The sequence below is a fragment of the Tasmannia lanceolata genome, unplaced genomic scaffold (genome assembly GCF_043159265.1).
Source record: "Tasmannia lanceolata isolate RefF3 unplaced genomic scaffold, GAP_Taslan_0.1 ptg000018l, whole genome shotgun sequence".
NCBI classification, from domain to species: Eukaryota; Viridiplantae; Streptophyta; class Magnoliopsida; order Canellales; family Winteraceae; genus Tasmannia; species Tasmannia lanceolata.
The window spans coordinates 32635600-32655811 of NW_027518695.1; the positions used below are offsets into that span (position 1 = coordinate 32635600).

Genomic DNA, 20212 nt, shown 5'->3' on the forward strand with positions numbered 1-20212 from the left:
CTGGTCCCTATCCTCTGTAACTTTTGTTTGAATTAACATATATAAAATTTTCGCTTTTCAAAAAAAAAAAAAAAAACCCAGTAACATGTGATATCCGCATGTTTGATAATTCAGTGCATACCATATTTCACATATAATTCATATAAATCTTTATACATAATGCTTACACCACATTTCACATGCAATTCATATAAATATAATTATGTAACATATACTAACATCGTATATCATTGGTTTCGGTATGCGTTTTGGTGGGGATAAAAATGAAAACATTTCCGTCGTTTCATGTTGGTTTCCATGGAAATTTAAAATCGTGGCTGCAAGCGAGATTTAGAAGCATTAATGCCACTGGTTAGAAGATTTCATTAGACCCAAATTATGGGTCGTTGACCAATATGGTTGTTTTGTAGTTCGCCAAAGATTTTTGGCTCCTTTGATTAGCATTTTTGCTGCTTTGTAATAACCCTAATTATGTCAAACAGAAAGACTTGTGTACCGTATTGTTCTAACCAAATGACCATACTTTCTCTACTTAACTAAGAAATATGAAAAACAAAAAAAATTGCTCCAATAATATGTGCATTTCCCTCGGGGTTCACTAGTTCATGCATACTAATCATTGCAATTGTCTTTAGTTGAAATTCCAATTAAAACTTCCTTCTTCAAAAATTCCCTCATTGATAACCATGATGCTCATTGATGCTCAAAAATGGCATTGTTGTCACCTCATCCATGCAGCATGCTAGATTACTTCTGAAATATCGCCGTGGACTGGCTTAAAACTGTTACCGCTGTGTTAGCTAGTCAACCAATTACTTGTAAGAGGACTGCTATGCTCAGGGGCGCCCTTGCAAAATTAAGATGAAAGGGCGCCCTCATTGGTTGCTATCACCGATATGCATTTATTGCTGTTTGAATTTTAATTTTTTGGTACTGTTATAAATGCAATTTGGTGATAGCAACCAATGGGGGTGCCCTTTCATCTTAATTTTGCAAGGGCGCCCTTCAGGCTACAATTCCTCTACCTGTAACTATCAAGCTTTAGCATCTCAATATAGTAGGAAGTTGGAGTTTGATATTCAGTTGGCCTTAATAGAATTTTCATTTGCAGGGTCCTGTAAATTATGTATGCCTCCATTCTGTCAGTCCAAGTATGAGACCACTCTCCATGGCTATGTCTACTGTTTCAATCCACATCTTTGGTGATGTGCCTTCCTCACCTCTTGTTGGGGTTCTCCAGGTTTGCCTCTACTTATTCGTTGCCATCTGGTATGACCTTTTAACATTAATTATTTACTGTGTTGAGAACCTATAGTGAAACAACCAATTACTCCAAAAGCTTAAGCTCTTGGAGAAGGCGTTATTTAATGTTTTATACTTTAACACTCCCCCTCACGTGTGGCCCCTCTTTTTTAGGGTTGGCCTACATGTGGCACATGTGGCCCATCTTTTGGGTTTGGCCATTGCATGTGGATTTTTAGTACTATCAAGGAGGTTTGAACAGAAGACCTTTGTTCTGTTACCATGTGAAACAACCAGTTATTCCAAAAGCTTAAGCTCTTGGAGGAGGCGTTATTTAATCTTTTATGCTTTAACACCTAAAATAAGGCTCCTCTACATAAATGTTGGTAATTCTGTTATCATTGTTGGCTTGTTTTTGTCTGGACTGAAGAGACCTGTGAGACAAATGCTGGCTCTGTAGATATCCATTTGATAAAAATCAATAGAATTGAGAAGTTACTTTATCCAGTGCTAATGTTTTATTATAAAAAATACTTAATGGAAGTAGAAAAATCCATCCTAGAAAAATATTTGAAATAAACCAACTATGTTTTTTCAAGGATTCAGCTGTTTATGATGCTTATTATACTCAAAACCATTTAACTTTGTCCAAATCATAATTCAAATTCTCCTTTGAAAATCTCAGCGTTTGAGGCAAAAGCCTCAGTGCCTAGTGGTAGAGTCCCATCTGATAACCCTGCAGCTTCATATACCCAAGAAAATACGATTAGGTTCGTAGCTGCCGGAAAACCATTATGCCACTTTATTCGCCAATCATTCTTGAAAATTGAAAAGAGGATATGGACCGAAGTTTATCAGTGAAATATGAAGTATCCCAAATAGGGGTTCCATAGCATTCATGGGCATAAATTAGCGGTTCATACTCTATTAATAGTCATTTATAAACCTTCTTGTCAAGCTATTTACTGTGCTTATTATGTGTTGTTTTCTTTTATTTTTAATTCAAATGACCCTTTGATAATTTTTCATTGCTTCGGTCTGCGTTTGAGATATGAACCTCCTCATGAAAAGAGGTTTTGTTTCATAATAATAGATTTGGTTGTTTGGTGATTTCATGATGAGTATGATAAGTACAGGATTACACCAATGACTGGAGGAAGACTGCTCTTATACTCACGTCTGTTTTGTTCATAGCAGCTTTAGTGTGGTTTGTGGGTAAGTTTTAATCAATTACTTATGGTAAAATCTTAATAATATTTGCACCTTTGTTTGTTTGATTGTCCCATAACTCAACCTATGTTTCCTGTTACCATTCCTAATGCTTCAATTGTTTGTAATGTGAAAAGATTTATCTTTATCATCAGTTTGGCAAGGAAGAGGAACTTTCCTTTGCTAAAAGTGATCCATATTTTATATTAAAAAAATTGATCCATATTTTCTAATGCACCGATATTCACCATCATCTCACACAATCCTCACTCATGATCATGAGAATCTGTACTTCAAAAATCCAGGATACATAATGCGGAGACCAAAACAACTTTGAAAGAAGGCCTTGTGAGAACCCGACCTTGGGAATGGAGAATTATAGGAAATATTTCTTTCAAAAATCGAAGACGTGGGAATTACAGAATTAGCATCCTGCAATCTCTTAATTAACCGCCTAGTGTACTAACCCATTTCATTTTTCAAGTCTGTTGATTTTTTTTTTTGAAAAATTACAAATTTCATTAATAATCAGCATAGGGACAAGATGTCCCGCACCAAGTACATAGAAATGGAACTGTAAACAATTACAGAATATGTAACAGTACGTAATTTTAAGAAACAACAACCAACATGCACTCCCTGAGTATTCCTTCCTTTGCTAAGATGTCCGCTGCCTCATTAGCCGATCTCCTTCGATGTTCAATCCTGAGCTCCAATATTTGCTTTAGATCCAAAATTTCAGCGATGAGCCCTTGAATCCTCCAAGGACCCCTTTAAATATTTGATGCCCAACTAATTGCATTCGTTGAGTCCCCTTCCACAGTTAGGTGCCTCATGTCATGTTCAAAGGCCCATCGAAGGCCAAAAAGAAGGGCTCTTACTTCTGCCTCATTACCTGGATTTCCTATGGAACTCCAATCAATGTTCAGTTTCACCCAACCCAAGGGAGGTGGCTTCCACTTCGGCATTGGTTTAGTCCGAATAGTTTTGTCCCATATGATCGCCCACCAGTTACACAGAATATTAGTCAAACCATATGGGATTCTCTTTTTTGCTTTTGCCCAGGAGATGATTTCCACTCCTACATCTGTTCTAACTCGATTTGCACACCTTTTTGTTTCCTCAAAGATCCGTCCATTGCGTTCTTTCCAAATGTTCCAAACAATGACATATGGGATGGTTTTCCATAGCATCCTCCCTAAGTCCCCAAATGGACCAGTGCTCCAGTTTAGCAATACTCACCTAATAGATTTTGGACAAACCCATGACATTCCAAAAACCCGAAACACCTTGGTCCATATTTTAAATGAAAAGGGGCAATGCAACATAAGGTGGTCTAAGGTCTCTTCCGCCTCCAAACACAAGACACATCTAATAGCTAGATGGAATCTTCTTTTTTTAAGCCAGTCACAAGTGTTAATTCTCTTGTGGGCCACTAATTCTCTTGTGGACCACTGTCCATGCCAAAGCCATCACTCTTGGTGGAGCCACGGACTTCCATACTCTGCTACTTGAAGAGGCCCGACCATTGTTAATAGAGGCAAAAAATGACCTAGCAGAGAATTCCCCGTCCAGTTCTGGGGTCCATATCCTCTCATCATCTTTGAAATTCGAGCAATACATGGAATTTATCTGTGTGAGAAGCAACTGGAAATCCGAGATTTCCTCATCCTTAAGATTCTCAATCTTAAATCCCCCAAACCCCTGCCCATGTCATTGTCTCTTACCAAATAATCCACTACCGACGCCTCAGGATTCAATGCTACCCTAAAGAGCCTCGGGTAGGACTCACAGAGCAATTTGTCACCACTCCATAAGTCCCGCCAAAATCTAACCTCAAGCCCTTTCCCTACCTTGTAGCGAATGAGAGCTTCAAAATCTTCCTTCACAGAGCAGATGGACCTTCAGGCCCCTGATCCCTTACCTGGGCCCAGGGTTTTAGCATTCCATTCTCCCCACTCCATTCTGTATTTCCTCCCAATCACTTCATGCCAAAGCGCAGATTTCTCATTCCCATACCGCCACAACCATTTGCCCAATAAAGACGTATTACGGGCTTTAATCTTACCTATTACAAGGCCTCCATTCTTCTTCAATTTAGATACCTTCTTCCAATTCATTAGGTGTTCCAACTTCTTGGTTTTGCCATCCCCTTCCCATAAGAAGTCCCTCTGAAGCTTTTCGATTCTCAGAGCCACCTTTATTGGGATTTTGAATAGCGACGTGAAATATACTGGCATATTCGCTAAGGCTGCTTTTATCAATGTGATCCTCCCTCCCAACAAGATGTATTTTCTCTTCCAAGTCGCTAACTTCCGTTCAATTCTTTCAATGACCGGGTCCCACGGAGCTGCTGACGGAATTGCGTAGCCCAAAGGTAGGCCAAGATAAGTTCTAGGTAAAATACCCGCTTCACAACCTATTCCCATTGCATACTTCTGGACTAGTTCTTGGTCCACGTTAATACCTGTCATCATGCTTTTGTGGAAGTTAATTTTCAGCCCAGATACCAGTTCAAACCATCTAAAAATGCGCCTCACATTAGAAACTGAGGATTCCTCATTTTCAATGAATACCGAGGTATCATCTATAAATTGTAGGTGCGTGATTGCTTTACCGTTCACACCCGCTTTCAGACCTTGGATCAATCCCAAGCTCTTTGCCTTTGTTAGCATTAAGCTCAAGGATTTGACCACCATTATAAATAGATAGGGAGCCAGGGGATCACCTTGGCGCAAACCCCTAGAGTTTTTGAAGTATCCTTCCGCCGATCCATTGATTAAAATCGAGAAGCTATTGGAAGACACCACTGCTTTAGTCTGTTTCCTCCATCTTTGCCCGAAGCCCATACATTGCTTTATGTCTTCTTACACCTACCAGTTGATATGATCATAAGCTTCTCAATGTCAATTTTGAGAACCAGACCAGTCATACCATCTCTTTTTACAGAGTCCACCACCTCATTGGCAATCAACACCCCATCCAGAATCTATCTTGAATCAACAAAAGCTCCTTAGAATTGCAATATGATGCCACCCATTACGCCCTTTAAGTGCGCTGCAAGGACCTTTGATATGATCTTTGAAACACTATAAATTAGGCTAATCGGACGAAAATCTTTAATTCCAATGATCCCTTCCTTCTTTGGAATAAGAGCTATAGAAGTCGCCTTTGCTGCTTTGCTGATAACTATGAAGCACGGATACAGGTGTGGGTACGACACGATGCGGGTACGTGCATACGTGATTTTTTTTTTTTAAAGGTACGTTGTGGGTAAGCTGAATATAATATACTTTATATTTAATTATATATTTAATTATCCGAACTCCCAACCGAATGTGAGCCCCAAACAGATTATTGGACTCAAAATTAAACATAATTTTGACTCCAATAATCAGTTTTGGGCTCTCAATCAGTTGTCAGTATCTCAATCTCAAATGAACAGGGGGCCTAAATGTAATTTTGAGCCCAAATGTGAGCCCGCAACAGATTATTGGACTCAAAATTAAACATAATTTTGACTCCAATAATCAGTTTTGGGCTCTCAATCGGTTGTCACAATCTCATATGAACAGGGCCTAAATGTAATTTTTAGCCCAAATGTGAGCTCCAAACAGTTTTGAATTGTTCACTGTTTGGGGCGTACCCGGTACGCACCCAAGGAGTTCTTGGGCGCACCCGCACCCACTACGCACCCGATACGAGTGTGTGGGCCTCCGGAGAGTACCCGTGCTTCCTTGGCTGATAATGCCCCTTTCCTGGAATTCGAAGATAAAATCCATCACTGCTTCCTTGACTATGCTCCAATAGGTCTGGAAGAGAGCCATGGGAAATCCATCCGGCCCTGGAGCTTTGTCTTTCTTCTTCGAGAAGATGGCATTTGCCACCTCGTCTTCCGAGAAATCTTGATCCAAGGAACTTCTCTGTACTATATCGATGGTCCGGAATTGTAGTCCTTAAATTTTCGGGCGCCAATCCACAGTTTTAGTGTACATAGTGGAATAATACTGGATAATTCTATCCTTGATTTCATCCGCATTCCCCACCAGTTCCTCTCATTCCTTAATACAATTTATAGCATTAACCCTCCTCCTTATATTCTCTACCCTATGGAAGAATTTTGAATTTTTATCACCTTCCTGTAACCAAACAGCCCTGGATTTCTGTCGCCATCGGATCTCTTCCCTCCTAAGAATCTTCGCATGTTCTTCTAACAGGCCAAGCCTCTCAATCTTTTCTTCATTCGAGAGGTTCCCATTTGCTTCCTTCCCTTCAAGAGACTCCAGAGCAGCGAGAACTTCCTTCTTTCTTATCCAGTTTTCCCCATCGACTACTTTTTGCCATTCCTTGATCTTCATACTGAGCCCTTTTAACTTTTTACATAGAATAAATCCTTTCCAACTCTCAACCTGGACCTCATTCCACCAAAGCTTCAGTCTGTCTTCAAACTCCTGTAATTCACATATGTCAAGATCAAATTTGAAAGGTCGATGCCCTCCAAAGAAATCCGATATTTCTAGTAAGATTGGATTATGATCAGAAACAGGTTTGGGAAGGGCCCATTGAACGATCAACGGAAAGTGATCCTCCCAATCGTGTGAGATCAATATACGATCCAACCTACTCATAATTAGGCAATCCCTGTTATTTTACAAAGTGAAATTCAATCCTTCTAAAGGCAAATCAATCAATTCATTATCCAAAATAAAGTTAGAAAGATTCCTCATGCTCGCCGTGATCCGTCCTGCTATATTCTTCTCAGCCTAAAAGCGGATTGTATTAAACTCACCCCTCACAATCCAGGCTCCATGCCACCGGCAACAAATAGAGATTAATTCCAACCACAGCTCCCTCCTTTCCCTTGCCCTCGCTGGGCCATACACCACTGTCAGAACCCACTTTTCACCCCAATTCGCCGAATTGAACCTGATCGAAACAGAGAATCTACCGATCGATACTTCCTCTATGACGAAGAACCCCTCCCTCCATATGATTACTATTCCCCCAGCTGTCCCCATGGCCTCTTATGCCACCCATTGTCTATGATTTCTCCCCCACAATCTATTAATGAGATTATCAGTTATCCACATAGTCTTTGACTACATAATCGCGATAAGGCCCAGTCTACGACAATGAACTAGATCCTTAACTGCCCGAATTTTCATGTCCTCCCTCAGACCCTTAACATTCCAGAAACCCTTCTTCATTTTAAACAATTTTAGACCACCCACCGACTCCCCTTCATCGGCTTAAAACCGAACTGACCCCCAGCTGAGATCTGATTCCCAGACTTACTCAGCATATCCTCCATTTTTGCCTCCAATCTACTATCCTTCTTTTGCCAGCAGACCATTCTTGTATTGAACTCCCCATCCCTTTCTTCGTGAGATTTCTTGATCGAGTTTACAGTAAGAGACTTCTTTAACCAAGTACGTCGGTTGGGCGAAGAGGACCGGAAGTTACTACTGCTCCGATGTTTAATAGGTGTGAAGAGCCGAGCCTTCAATTTGATTCCACATCCACACTGAGATTGTGGGGTCAACATGGACGGTCCATCCTTAAAGCAGCCCAATAAATTACCAAATTTTGCTTTAAGGCCAATACCCCTTAGTTTCCAAATGTGAGGCCTACCCAAAGCCCTCTTTTTTATTCAGTCCTTTCCGGGCTTTTCTGATAGACTCACCTTATACTCCTCCTTAGATGGTACCAGAAAGTGATGTACCACAGAATCGAAACTTCCAAGCGCACACTCCATACTAGCTCGATTCTTTTTCTTTTCATCCAGCGAAACTGCAATTGCCTGACTCCTTTTTGACCCTAAAGGGCTTTCCAAAGAGCCAGATTCATGTACAGAGCCTTGTGTATCCATCAAAAGGAGAGCCGAATAGGACATACGACATTCCTCCTTCTCTTTTTAAAATTCAAAATTTGAATTCAAATTAAGGTGGGGGCCCACAACGGGCAGAGGCAGAACAATCTTCTTCATCTGATCTACTCCGTCTTCATGACCAACAATTGAGACCTTCTTGATGGGGGGCCGCAGATCTGACGGTCTTGTAGCAATCCCAGAGTCATCTGACTTCACACTCCAGCCTTGTGATGACCAGAAATTTCCGGACTCCGGCTCTGATACATCCATCCCCCGATCATTCCCCCACTGGTGAGTCTCTTGTAACACTGCTCCCTCCAGAGAATCATGAAGTGATTTAGCATTATTTTTTACAGGTTCCACCCCTGCGCTCTCCACTCCAATCGTGAACCAACTGATATCAATCTTTAGCCAAACAAAATTTCTCTGTAATCTCCATTCGATCGTGAGGACCTTTGCAGATGCAAAGCTCATATCGAGACCACGATCACCTTCCATTTTAACTTCCAAAACCGGCCCAAAAATATTGCCCAGCGCTTCGACCATCAAGGTTGCCCACACGTGAAGGGGGATTCCTCGGAAGGTCACCCATATTGCTTTCGCCCCTGCTGGAATCCCCAATTCCATGCAACAAGAGAAAGGAGATATTGACCCAATGCTTGACCACCTAAATTTAGGACCCTCAAGGCAATTTGAGGCGAATCAAACATGGATAAAACTTCTTTGTTACTCAGGACACAAGGCCGGGGTAAAGAAGGAATATCCCAGAACCATTTTGCCCAGTCCCAGAGATCTTTTAGCTTCCATATCTCCATCTTCAATCTCCCTATAAGACAGGCTTTAAGGAGCTGCTTCCTAGCATCCACCTTACCAGAAATAGAAAGCACCGGAGTGTCTCCATTATTAATGATTTCAATCTTCCCAACGTCGGGCCACTGACCATGTGACCTTTTGTTTGTCTCCAGCTTGGGCAGGACTGCCGGATTTAGATCTTGACACTGTTTACAATTTGTTCTCCTTCTAAATTTGAGATAGCCTCATCTTCTACAGACCCAATCTCCAGGTAGCAACTTGAGGAGAGGACAATTTTTCCTTCCCTTGCACTTCTATCGCACACTTATGGGTACCCCGAACCTGCGGCCTTTGAGGTCTTTGAAATTCCATCGCCTTTACTCCAGAAAGAGCAACCGGGCCTTGCCGAAGGCACCGTAAGCAGGAAAGAGCGATAAGGAAACTTGAAGGACTTGGGCCCCAAGGATCGCCACGAAAAGTGTGAGAGCTTGAATCCAGGAAGACGAGAAGGGCTTGGCCCTCGAAATAAAAGCAAATGCCGGGAGGCGAGAAGGGCTTGGGCCCCCGAGGCAGAAGCAAAGGCAAGGAAAAGCGAGAAGGGCTTGGGCCCTCAAAATCGACGGAGAGAAAAAATGCAGATCCCTTTTTCCGGCTAGCTTATCTCCGTCGAACGTCGATCAAATAATTGAGATAATGAAAACAAATGAATGCCTACCAAAGAGTCACCTATACATATCTCACCTAATGGATCCATTCAGACAGCCCTTTAACAAAACATCGAGTTTAAGAGTTGATGACCTTAGTCATTCACTAATTTCATCACCATTCAAGTTATAAACTTGTAATTTTTTCTTGCAGAAAAAACTGAAGAGGTGTTTAAAGAGCATTTTCTTTAAGTTGCATTATTTTACTCATCTCTCTTCTCATGCTGCATTGTTAGAAATTCCCTTCAGAGCTATGCTCTTTTTTCCCTCTGGCTCCATTTCTTTCAATGTAAAATGGGCATAAGCCGTAAAACCTATTTTACAACCATTTTTAAGTGGAAAATGGACATAAAAAATTTTTACGCCCATTTTGCGTCGAGAATCAAAGGTGGAAGCCAGGCTTCATATGTAAAAAAAACCCAGAAGTTGAAATAAGAACAAGAATCAAGAAGGGCTAAGAATATGAAAAGTGAAAGGGCCAATATTTGCATTTGAATCTCAAAATTCATCCCATGCGACTTGCCTTTTTGACAACCATTCAAACAAACAAACAAAAAAAGTTGCCTTTTTGACAACATAAACTAATGGTTTCATGTTCTGTGTTTGACAGGGATCTTCCTTCACAGTGTCGACCGCTTCAACGAAGACAGCGAGCTGAATGTTACCCCAATTGAAAGGTCAAATGCGAGACCATTGCTTGATCAATATACAACAGAAGCATCAGAGTAGTCCTCATGATGTAAATTCTCCAATTCCAGTGGTCAACAATTACAACCGGCTTGATCAAAAGATTCACATGTGCATCCTGCTTCTTTTTTGCCGCTGTAAATTTCATATGGAATGTAATTAGTATTTTTTTCTTCAACAATTTGAATCGTGATAAGCAATTCTCCATCTTCATGTAAAACAAAACAAAAACACAAAAGAAAAAAGCAAACCAGATTCGTTTTACTTGCAGATTATTCTGTGATGCAAAATTTGTACCGAAGCTAATGACAAATTGCTGATTATTCTCTGATTTGGTTAACTTAATCATGGGAGTCTCTACTCAAGGTACTTTTCTATACAGTGTGAAGGATAGTATCAAGGATAATCTTCAATCCATAATGCCATCTCCACCATACACATGACCATGTTTACAGTGATCTATACCACGCATCCAGTTGGACACAAGAAATGCACTGATTGCACAATCCAATTGATGGCATTTGAAATGGGCCTTTGTAGAAAAAGGTGATGATCCACACAGTGGATCCAACAGTTGGGCCCGTCTAGTCGGTATGATATTTGAATTATGGCATGTTCAGTATCAGTGTTTCAAAATCATTTTATTGAAAATTGTATTATAGGTACTAGATATGGTAAATTTGATAATCAATATAAATCTTAATAAATTGGTCAAAATGTGATTGGTACCAGAACCATGGGACGGGGTCTGGTATGGGTCCCGAGAAAAGGTTCCAAAATGTTTGTAGTTTTTGTTTTTGTTTTTCTTCTAGCAAGAAATGTATTTACATAGATAATATCTTCAGAAAACATATAATATAATATATAATGACCCTTGTTTATGGTTATTATTGTTACATGCATCTTAGGGATCAAAATTGAATAAAAGGATAAGTTTGGTTGTTGCTGCTTCTTAGGATATTCAACAAAGATTGAATAAAGTTTGTTACTAGGATAAGTTATGGTAGAAAGTTGTGGTAGGATAGGATGTTTCCACGTGATGTTAGTTTCCAATTTTGTAGGTTTTATTTCTACTTTGTTGGTAGTCAGGAGAGTCCACTATAAGGTTGATTGTAATCAACGTTTTTTGCATAATTAATGAAGAAACTTTGTCCATAAAGTGTGTCTTAGTGCACAAAGGAGGATTGATCCTTCCCTTGAAGTGGGTGAAGAGGCTGATCTTCCCTCTAAGAAGATCAGATCCGTTGCAAATCGATTTTAGTTCGTAACTAGTGGTATGAGAGCCATTGATCTTGCGCCATGGCTACGTATGAGGTGATTTTGAATTCCATGTGTGATGATTTTCAGAAGTTCAAAGCATTTGTTTCAAAAATGATAAAGAGCAACGACAATTTTCCGAAAGCTTGAACAAAATAACCTTGAGGACAAGGTTGATTTTGAGAGGGTGCAATGTTACGTGCAACTTAGGGATCAAAATTGAATAAAAGGATAAGTTTGGTTGTTGCTACTTTTTAGGAGATTCAACAAATATTTAATATAGTTTGTTACTAGGATAAGCTATGGCCTTTTCAAAAAAATGATAAGCCATAGTAGAAAGTTGTGGTAGGATAGTATGTTTGCACGTTATGTTAGTATCCAATTTTGTAAGTTTTATTCCTACTTTATTGGTAGGAGGGAGAGTCCATTATAAGGTTGATTGTAATCGACGTTTTTTGCTTAATGAATGAACTTCTTCCACAAAGTGTCTCAGTGCACAATGGAGGATTGATGCTTCCCTCAAAGTGGTTCAAGAGGCTGATCTTCCCTCTAAGAAGATCAAATCCATTGCGAATTGATTCGGGTTCATAACAATTATCTTCTCATACTATCTTCCTCGTGGACATAATCAATTGAGCATATTGATGTGTATAACTTGGGTTGTTTCTCATTTTCTTCTACAAAGGGTATGGTCATAGTTAATGAACTTAATAAATGAGGGATATATTTACTATTAGCTGCAGAACTCACGTACTTATGAATTTAGTTTGCCTCGAGTTATAGCATATAGGTAGGGTATGAACATCGGTGAAAATTACATGACACTCATAGTTGTTGGATTTTTCTTAGGGATGCAACTCGGGCCAGGTCAATCCAACCCATTGTAGCGTTTCCTCAATCCTCACCCGACCCAACCCAAGCCTTGGGTTGAGGAGGGTCAACCCTAACCCAAATCACGTCTAAATCTCTCAACCTTAACCCAACCGGTCTAACCTGATTTTTCAAATCGAGTCGGGTTTGGTTTGTGTGTGCTCGGGATCAAAATAGAAAGAAATACAAAAAATGGATATTGGGTTCGGGATCTGAGTCAGGTCACATTCGGGTCGCAATAAAAACTGGATAAAATTAGGGGGATGGGGTTGGGTTCGGGTTGTGTCGGATTGCCTAAGGCCTCAACCCTAACCCAAACCCAAAAGTAAATTGGGTTGGCTTTTTCCAACCCTAACCCAACCTAACCCGAGCGAAATTTGTGTTAAACCCATTGTGTTCGGGTTGAGTCCGACGCACGTTGCACCCCGAATTTTTCTTCCAAACATAATAGATAGTCCTTGCCTACATTGTTTCTTGTCTTTATTCCAAACGTCTTGTAACTGTAAATCTCTATCGATTTAGTCAAAATGATAGCCTTTCCAATGAATTAGCATACATAAGTCATTCTAAAAGAGACTAAAAATTACTGTTATAATCCTATTTAGTATTAGAAGTCCTTTTTTTTAATGGTTTTTATGTAACACACCCAGGCACAATCATGTGGTCTAGATATCACCTGCTCAAGACCGATCTTATCCGATCAAAACATCTGATCAAGATCAACATGAATTGTGATCAACGCCCATATCCAAAAGGAAAAAAATTAACTCTCCTCACGACAATGTGAATTTAGTGTTGGAAGTCAAGGGCTTTCAATATTTTTCCAACTCCATCTGACACAAGTGCATATGAAATAACTGAAATTATCATCAACAAGTTTTTTTTACACTTGCTTTATAAATACAAGAATTATGTTGCAGTTGTTATTTGATTTAAAATGATAAAACTAATTGCTTTTGTTACTTTAGCATACCATGATAGAAGTGCAAAGGATTCATGTAGATTGTATAGCCAAGGCCTCCGCAATCCTATCAGTATCAAATTCGGAAGGCTACTATCAACCAAAAAGAGTAGAGGGCCTACTAGACAGCTGATAGATTCCTAGATTGTTGCTCTTCTTTCTTTCCTCGTGGCAAGAAGTATACTAGCAGCATGCGTTGCGTGATTCCACTGGGTTTTTTGCACTTGGCTAGGGGACAATTGACCGGAAGATCACTTCGTTTCGCTTTTGATTCGGAACTCAGAGCAAAGAACCATACAGTCCCAATTGGATTTCAAATCGAGAATAAGATCTCGGATCAGGTCTTTTCAATTCATACAGCTTTAGCCGAACCAACAGTGTTTCGCTTTACTTGGTAAGCATAGGTTCTTTCTCCCCAACCAGAATAAGGTGTAATGGATATGAGACCAAAAAGACAACCAAAAACTAGCTACTTGTCTTGTCCGATTGTAAGTCCAAAACTGAATATGGGACTGAAAATAGGCCCTCTATTGGATTCATCTGAATTGCATCACTTTTGGACACACATTCAATGTTACCTGGAACATGGTTCGTTCCGGTACGCGGTACAGGAATAGGTATGGGGTACGATGGTAGCTCGGTACGTGGTACGATAAGGGTAGGCTAAGTTGATTCGCTATTTGGGGTTGCGGGTCGGTTTGGAGCGCTAATCCGGGTTGCTCTGGTGCTCTCTCTCTCTGGTTTAATATTATGCCAAGATATGCTAAAGCATTGTTAGGCCTTATCTTAAATATGATGGTCAAGCATATCAACTAGTTGTTGCTGATGGATTTTAGGAAAGGTAATCACATTTAACGGTTGTTTAAAAAACAGATAAAAACTTGTAGTGACAGTATCAGCTTTTGGGAAATGTAATAACATTTGACAACTATTTAAAAAGGAGGTTAAAACTTGTAGTGCCAATATCAGTAGGCTTGTGGACAGATTTTTTGTTTCAGGTATTAAGTGACTGCATGTCTTCCACGGTTTCCCTTTTCCCTCCTCTCTTGCCATTTACGACCTCCCCCACCCCTACTCTTTGCAAAACCAAGGAAGCATGGAAGCAGGTTTTACTGTACATGGATTGTATTTTGACAGGCAATCTTTAGTGGAAGTTTCTGTCGGAACATCTGTTTCAGGTTAGTCTCTTGACCTCTTCTCCGTTTCTTCTTTTATTTTTCTTGCTCCAATGAGGTATGATAAGATTTAAACGGGGAATGAGAGTTGTATTTTGTTTTCTTTCTCCCTTCTTCCCTCACTCTCTATGCATCTCTCTCTCCTTGCTGTAGGTCGCTCGGGTTGCCATTTTTAGCGATCCAGGTCGCAAACGACCCACGTTTGGGGTCAGCAATCCCGGATCGCTGGTTGGAGGGAGGGGGGATCCCAGTAACATTGCTCACAATCGATTCTCAAAATCCAAAACAAATAGGGCCTAATTTTGAGTACAATCATCAGTTTTGGACTCTCAATCAGTTCTCAAATATAAATTTTGAGTCCAATAATCAGTTTTGGTCTCAAATCAATTCTCAAAATCCAAAACAAACAGGTCCTTAGACTTGGGCCTAAGCATGTTACTTTGTATTGCAACCATGAGGTTGTGGGCGCATTTTCAAATTTCGGTTTCGGAAAGCGTTTCTGTCCTCACCGAAACCGAAAATTTGAAATTTCGGGCGAAACCCATGAAATCAAATAAAATAATATTTTATTTCATAGAAAATTCCGTCCGAAGTTACCGAAATTTCGGGAAAGTATTATTTAATGGAAAAAATCTATTTTTTGGGTGAAATTCCTTAAATTTCGGCTGAAATTTCAGGGCAAACGAAATTTCGGTCGAAACTTTATACCGTTTCGGGTATAGCCTACTTCGGTTTCGTTCTTGATCGAAACCCAAAATTTTGGATTTCGGTCGAAATTTAAAACCTTGGTTGTGGGTTCGATCCCTTCTTACCCATCCAGAAGTAGAAGTAAGAAAATGAAGAGTGCAAGACCAATTAGCGTGCAGGCTTTAGTACGAAGTTACCCGGAAGAAAATGACTTTAGTATGAAGTTACAACAAAGAATATTGCTACCAACGAACAAGAAGCACTTAATACAGGATCTTCACAAAAACAGACCATATTGTGCTTTGTGCAGCTGCGCACATCCTAACTAGAAATGGGAATAGAGAATCCATCAAAGGACATCTCTCTCTCTGGGCTACTTTCTTTGAAAAAACCAGTCTTTCATTTCATATATTCAATCAAAGGACAATCTTTGCCGCCTGTTAGGAATAAATTTTCTTATTTAGATGCTTTCGTTATTTATGTTATTGCTATCTTATATTGGGTTTTCTTATTTCCTTTTTCCTATTCTGTTGATTTCTATTTCCATATTTTGCTTTCCCTAATTTCTATATAATGTAGATGCCGTATGGCTTTTTGAGCAGGGAATAATTAAATTTAGTGCAGTTTGCATCATGGAGGCTGAGTTTCCTCGAATTAACTCATTGGAGGCCTGAGTTTCCTCGAATTAACTCATTCTATCCCTTTTTTCTATCATCTTCTTCCCTTTTTTCTATCAAGAATTCCCATCATAACAATGTTAGATGCTGTTTTTTTCAATTATCGCATTGACAAAGGCAAAACAGTTTCATCATGGAAATACAATGGAGATTTAGCTTTGTTGTTGGCATGGAATTACAAATGTTGTGTTCTTGAACCAAAATTAACCACACTTGTGGAGAAGTAGCTGTTTTATATTACATTCCATATGATGATCAAATTTTGTTTTGTATTGGAAAAATAAAAAATCTGCCATTTGTATTTCCCTAAGAGCGAACGATGTCTACTGAATTTCCTAACCTGAAATGAAAAGATTGTCATGCAACCTGCATTGCATAAGCATAACAACTTCAGAAAAAAAATGATGGAATAATGTAGAGGAGAAAAAACTACAATTAAGAATTTTTCGCTATCATTTTCAACTGAAGCAGCATTAAAACAAGTTAATTATTCAAAATATTAACGAGTATTCACTGTAGACTGAACTGAAAATTAAAGAAAATGCCTTATAGAGATACAACATTAAAATGAATTTGATCATCATCTATCTCTATTCAAAACAACCATTGTATTAGTGTACTTGCAGAGGCAGTCAGACAGATCATATATTTGCACTTTCTAAGCTTCAGTTATGAATAAACAGATATATACATTGTTTTGAAACTTTTGCGATTTACGAATCGATTTTACGATTCAAATCAAATCTTTTGCATAACGATTTGAATCCCATGATTGAATCTTAATTTGTATGTGTTGAGAGACAAGTGAGGAGAAGAGAATGAAGAAGGAGAAGAGTGAGTTAGGGATAGCTCCCCCTCACTTATGTATTTATAAAAAGAGAAAGAGACCGACTAAAATGCCCTTAGGCATATTACACACTTCCAACCAAGGAAGCAGGATTCTTCCCTGGGAGCCTTCGATTCCTGTTTTGATTCCCGCTCTAGCAACCTTGAGCAGGATTCTTCCCTGGGAGCCTTCGATTCCTGCTTTCGATTCCCGCTCTGGCAACCTTCCTTCCAACACTCCCCCTCGAGCTGGAATGTATATGTTGTGCAATCCTAGCTTGTTACAAATATCACTTAGTTTAACCTTGCTTAGGGCTTGGTGAAAGCATCAGCTAGCTGATCTGCTGACCGAGTGAAAGTAGTGCATATCTCTCTCCCTGTTGGATTCTATGTCGTATGAAATGGCAGTCCACCTCTATGTGCTTAGTACGCTCATGAAAGACCGAATTGGTAGCAATGTGAATAGATGTTCTGTTGTCGCAGTACAACGAAGCTGGTGATGATGATGAGAATCCAATCTGAGATAAAAGTGAACGCAACCAGATAAGCTAACTGCTAGTAGGTGACATGGCTCAGTATTCGGCTTCAACACTCTACTTGACTACAACATTTTGCTTCTTACTTCGCCAGGATACTAAGTTGCCTCCCACAAAGGTACAATAGCCAGTCGTGAAGCGTCTATCCGTTGGAGAACCTGCCCAGTCAGCATCACAGAAACCTTCTAACTTCTGATGCCCATGTCTTTTGAGAAGCAGTCCTTTCCCTGGAGCGCTTTTCAAATATCGAAGAATCTCAATCACAGCTGCCCAATGGGATGTACAAGGGGCACTCATGAACTGGCTAATAACCCCCATTGCATAAGAAATATTCGGGCGAGTGACTGTGACTTATATGAGCTGCCCAGGTAACGTAACAAGTCACCCTCTTATAGGTGGACCTTTATATTTGGCTCCATGGGAGTAGCAGTAGGTTTCATACCCAGCGACTCTGTCTCATCTAGTAGATCTAACACATACTTCCGCTATGAGAGGGAGAGACTAGTAGCCGAGTAGGCTACCTCAATCCAACAGAAATAGCGAAGACATCTAAGGTCTTTTGTGGAGAATTCTTTTTGTAGAAAAACCTTCAACCTTTTGTATGCCAACTGTGTCACTCCCTATGATGATAATGTCATCCACACAGACTATAAGAAGGACATGGCTAGCATCGGTCTGCTGACTAAAAACTGAGTGGTCAGCAACACATTGCTTCATGTTTTATCTCATGATAGCATCACTGAACTTCCCAAACCAAGCTCGAGGAGATTGTTTGAGACCATATAAGGATTTTTGAAACCAACATACTGAGGAGGACATCTCCCCGTGAGCAACATACCCAAGAGGCTGCTCCATATACACCTCCTCAGGCAAGTCTCCATGTAGGAAGGCATTTATGACATCCAACTGGTATAACAGCCACCCATTGTTGACGGCGAAAGAGATAAGCACACGAATAGAGGGGATCTTGACCACAGGAGAGAAGGTCTCGGTGTAGTCAACGCTAAATGTCTGAGTATACCCTTTTGCAATCAGGCGGGCTTAAGGTGCTCAACTGTCCCATCCGGAAAATATTTGATGGCATAGACCCATCGACAACCCATAGGCTGAGCACCAGGAGGAGGAGTAACTATATCCCAAGTATGATTAGCCTTAAGAGTGGCCATCTCACTGTCCATAGTAGCACGCCAACCAGGGTGAGCAAGAGCTTCTTGCACATACTTAGGCAAGGATATAGAAGAAAGAGGATACAAAACTATGAAACAACGGGGTGAGATGATCATAAGAAACATAAGATGAAATAGGATGAGCAATAGCGTGTGAACGAGTTCGTGAGGCAATGGGAGCATCTACATGAGGGAAGTGATATATCCGCCCCTTTTCATTACTTGGGAGTTGGGACAGCCATCTGCAGTGTACGTAGCAATCAAATCTGTTGAATCCTTCCCATGTGAAGTACAATAGCCCCTTTGCAGTCATAGATACAGTGCAACTAGGTGTCTGAAGTAATGAAAAGGGGCGGATATATCACATTATCAGAAGGAGGAGATACGTGAGTCGTGGTAGCCGGGATCTCAGGAGAAGACATGGCCTCGGGAGGAGCTGGAGGAGGACCAGTCCTGGGTCACCGCCGATAGACTGCAAAGGAGCAGAGGGAGGAACCGCTGTCACCTTCAAGGGCATGGAAGAGGATTGAATGGGATTAGGAAGAACCGGAAGGGGTAAAGGAACATATACGTCGGGGAAAGCAGGCCGAGTCTTAGTGGAAGTAGCAAAGAAGGAAAGAGACTCAAAGAAGGTCACATTGGTGGAAACAAAGACCCGACGAAGCCGAAGACTGTAGCATTTATAACCTTCTGGGTATGAGAGTAACCCACAAAGATACAGTGCTCTGCTCGGGAGTCGAGTTTATCTAAACCGGTGCAAGGTTGTGAACAAAGCAAACACAACCAAAGACGCGTGGGATAAGAGGAAAGGGGTCCCCTGAGGGTGTAACACCGAGAAGGGGAATGATTACCTAAGACAGAAGAGGGTGGGTGGTTGGCTAAGAAATAGGAAGTAAGAAGGGCATCACTCCCATATGTTTTAGGGGCCTGCATCTGAAAGAGGAGGGTGCGGGTCATATTGAGGAGATACCTCAACTTCCTTTCACTACATCATTTTGTTGGGAGGTGTAAGCACACGAGGATTGATGGATGATGCCCTGGGTGGCGAGGAAGTCCTAGAAATCTCCCATTTTGTTGGGAGGTGTAAGCACACGAGGATTGATGAATGATGCCATGGGTGGTGAAGAAGTCATGGAAACCATGAGAGGTGGAAAAATACTTTCTGGCATTGTCAGTGCATAAACTTTTAAGAGGGAAATCATATTTACTTTTAATTTCAGCATAAAAGGTACGAAAAGCATTAAAGACTTTAGATCGATCCTTAAGTAAAAATAGCAAAGTCAAACGAGAAAAGTCATCCAAAAAAACAATAAAGTATTTATGTCCAAAAATTGACTTTGTCCTCGAGGGACCCCATACATCAGAATGGACCAACTCAAAAGGTCTCGAGACCTTACTAACAACCCTGGGGGGAAAGACACACGATGGTGTTTTTCGAGTTCACATGACTCGCACTGAGAGGGCTGAAGTGGGGAAGAGATAATAGAGGTTTGTTGAAGCCGCTAAAGAGACAGATGACCAAGATGACAATGCCACTGATAGGCATCAGCTGAAG

At 40.5% G+C, this 20212-nt stretch overlaps 1 protein-coding gene across 3 annotated transcripts in view; it reads left to right on the top strand.

The window, feature by feature from the left end:
• The window catches only part of LOC143849513 (putative sphingolipid transporter spinster homolog 2), an 80781-nt gene extending 69947 nt beyond the window's left edge, over positions 1–10834 (top strand). For 2 of the 3 annotated variants that reach the window (XM_077358569.1, XM_077358570.1), the window contains 3 exons: positions 1112–1240; positions 2379–2457; positions 10427–10834. In XM_077358569.1, coding sequence (XP_077214684.1) covers positions 1112–1240; positions 2379–2457; positions 10427–10545 — 327 coding nt within the window. In that variant the 3' untranslated portion in view covers positions 10546–10834. The remainder of the gene's footprint in view (positions 1–1111; positions 1241–2378; positions 2458–10426) is intronic. The other variant, XM_077358571.1, reaches the window with a different exon arrangement.
• The last annotated feature ends 9378 nt before the right edge of the window (positions 10835–20212 follow it).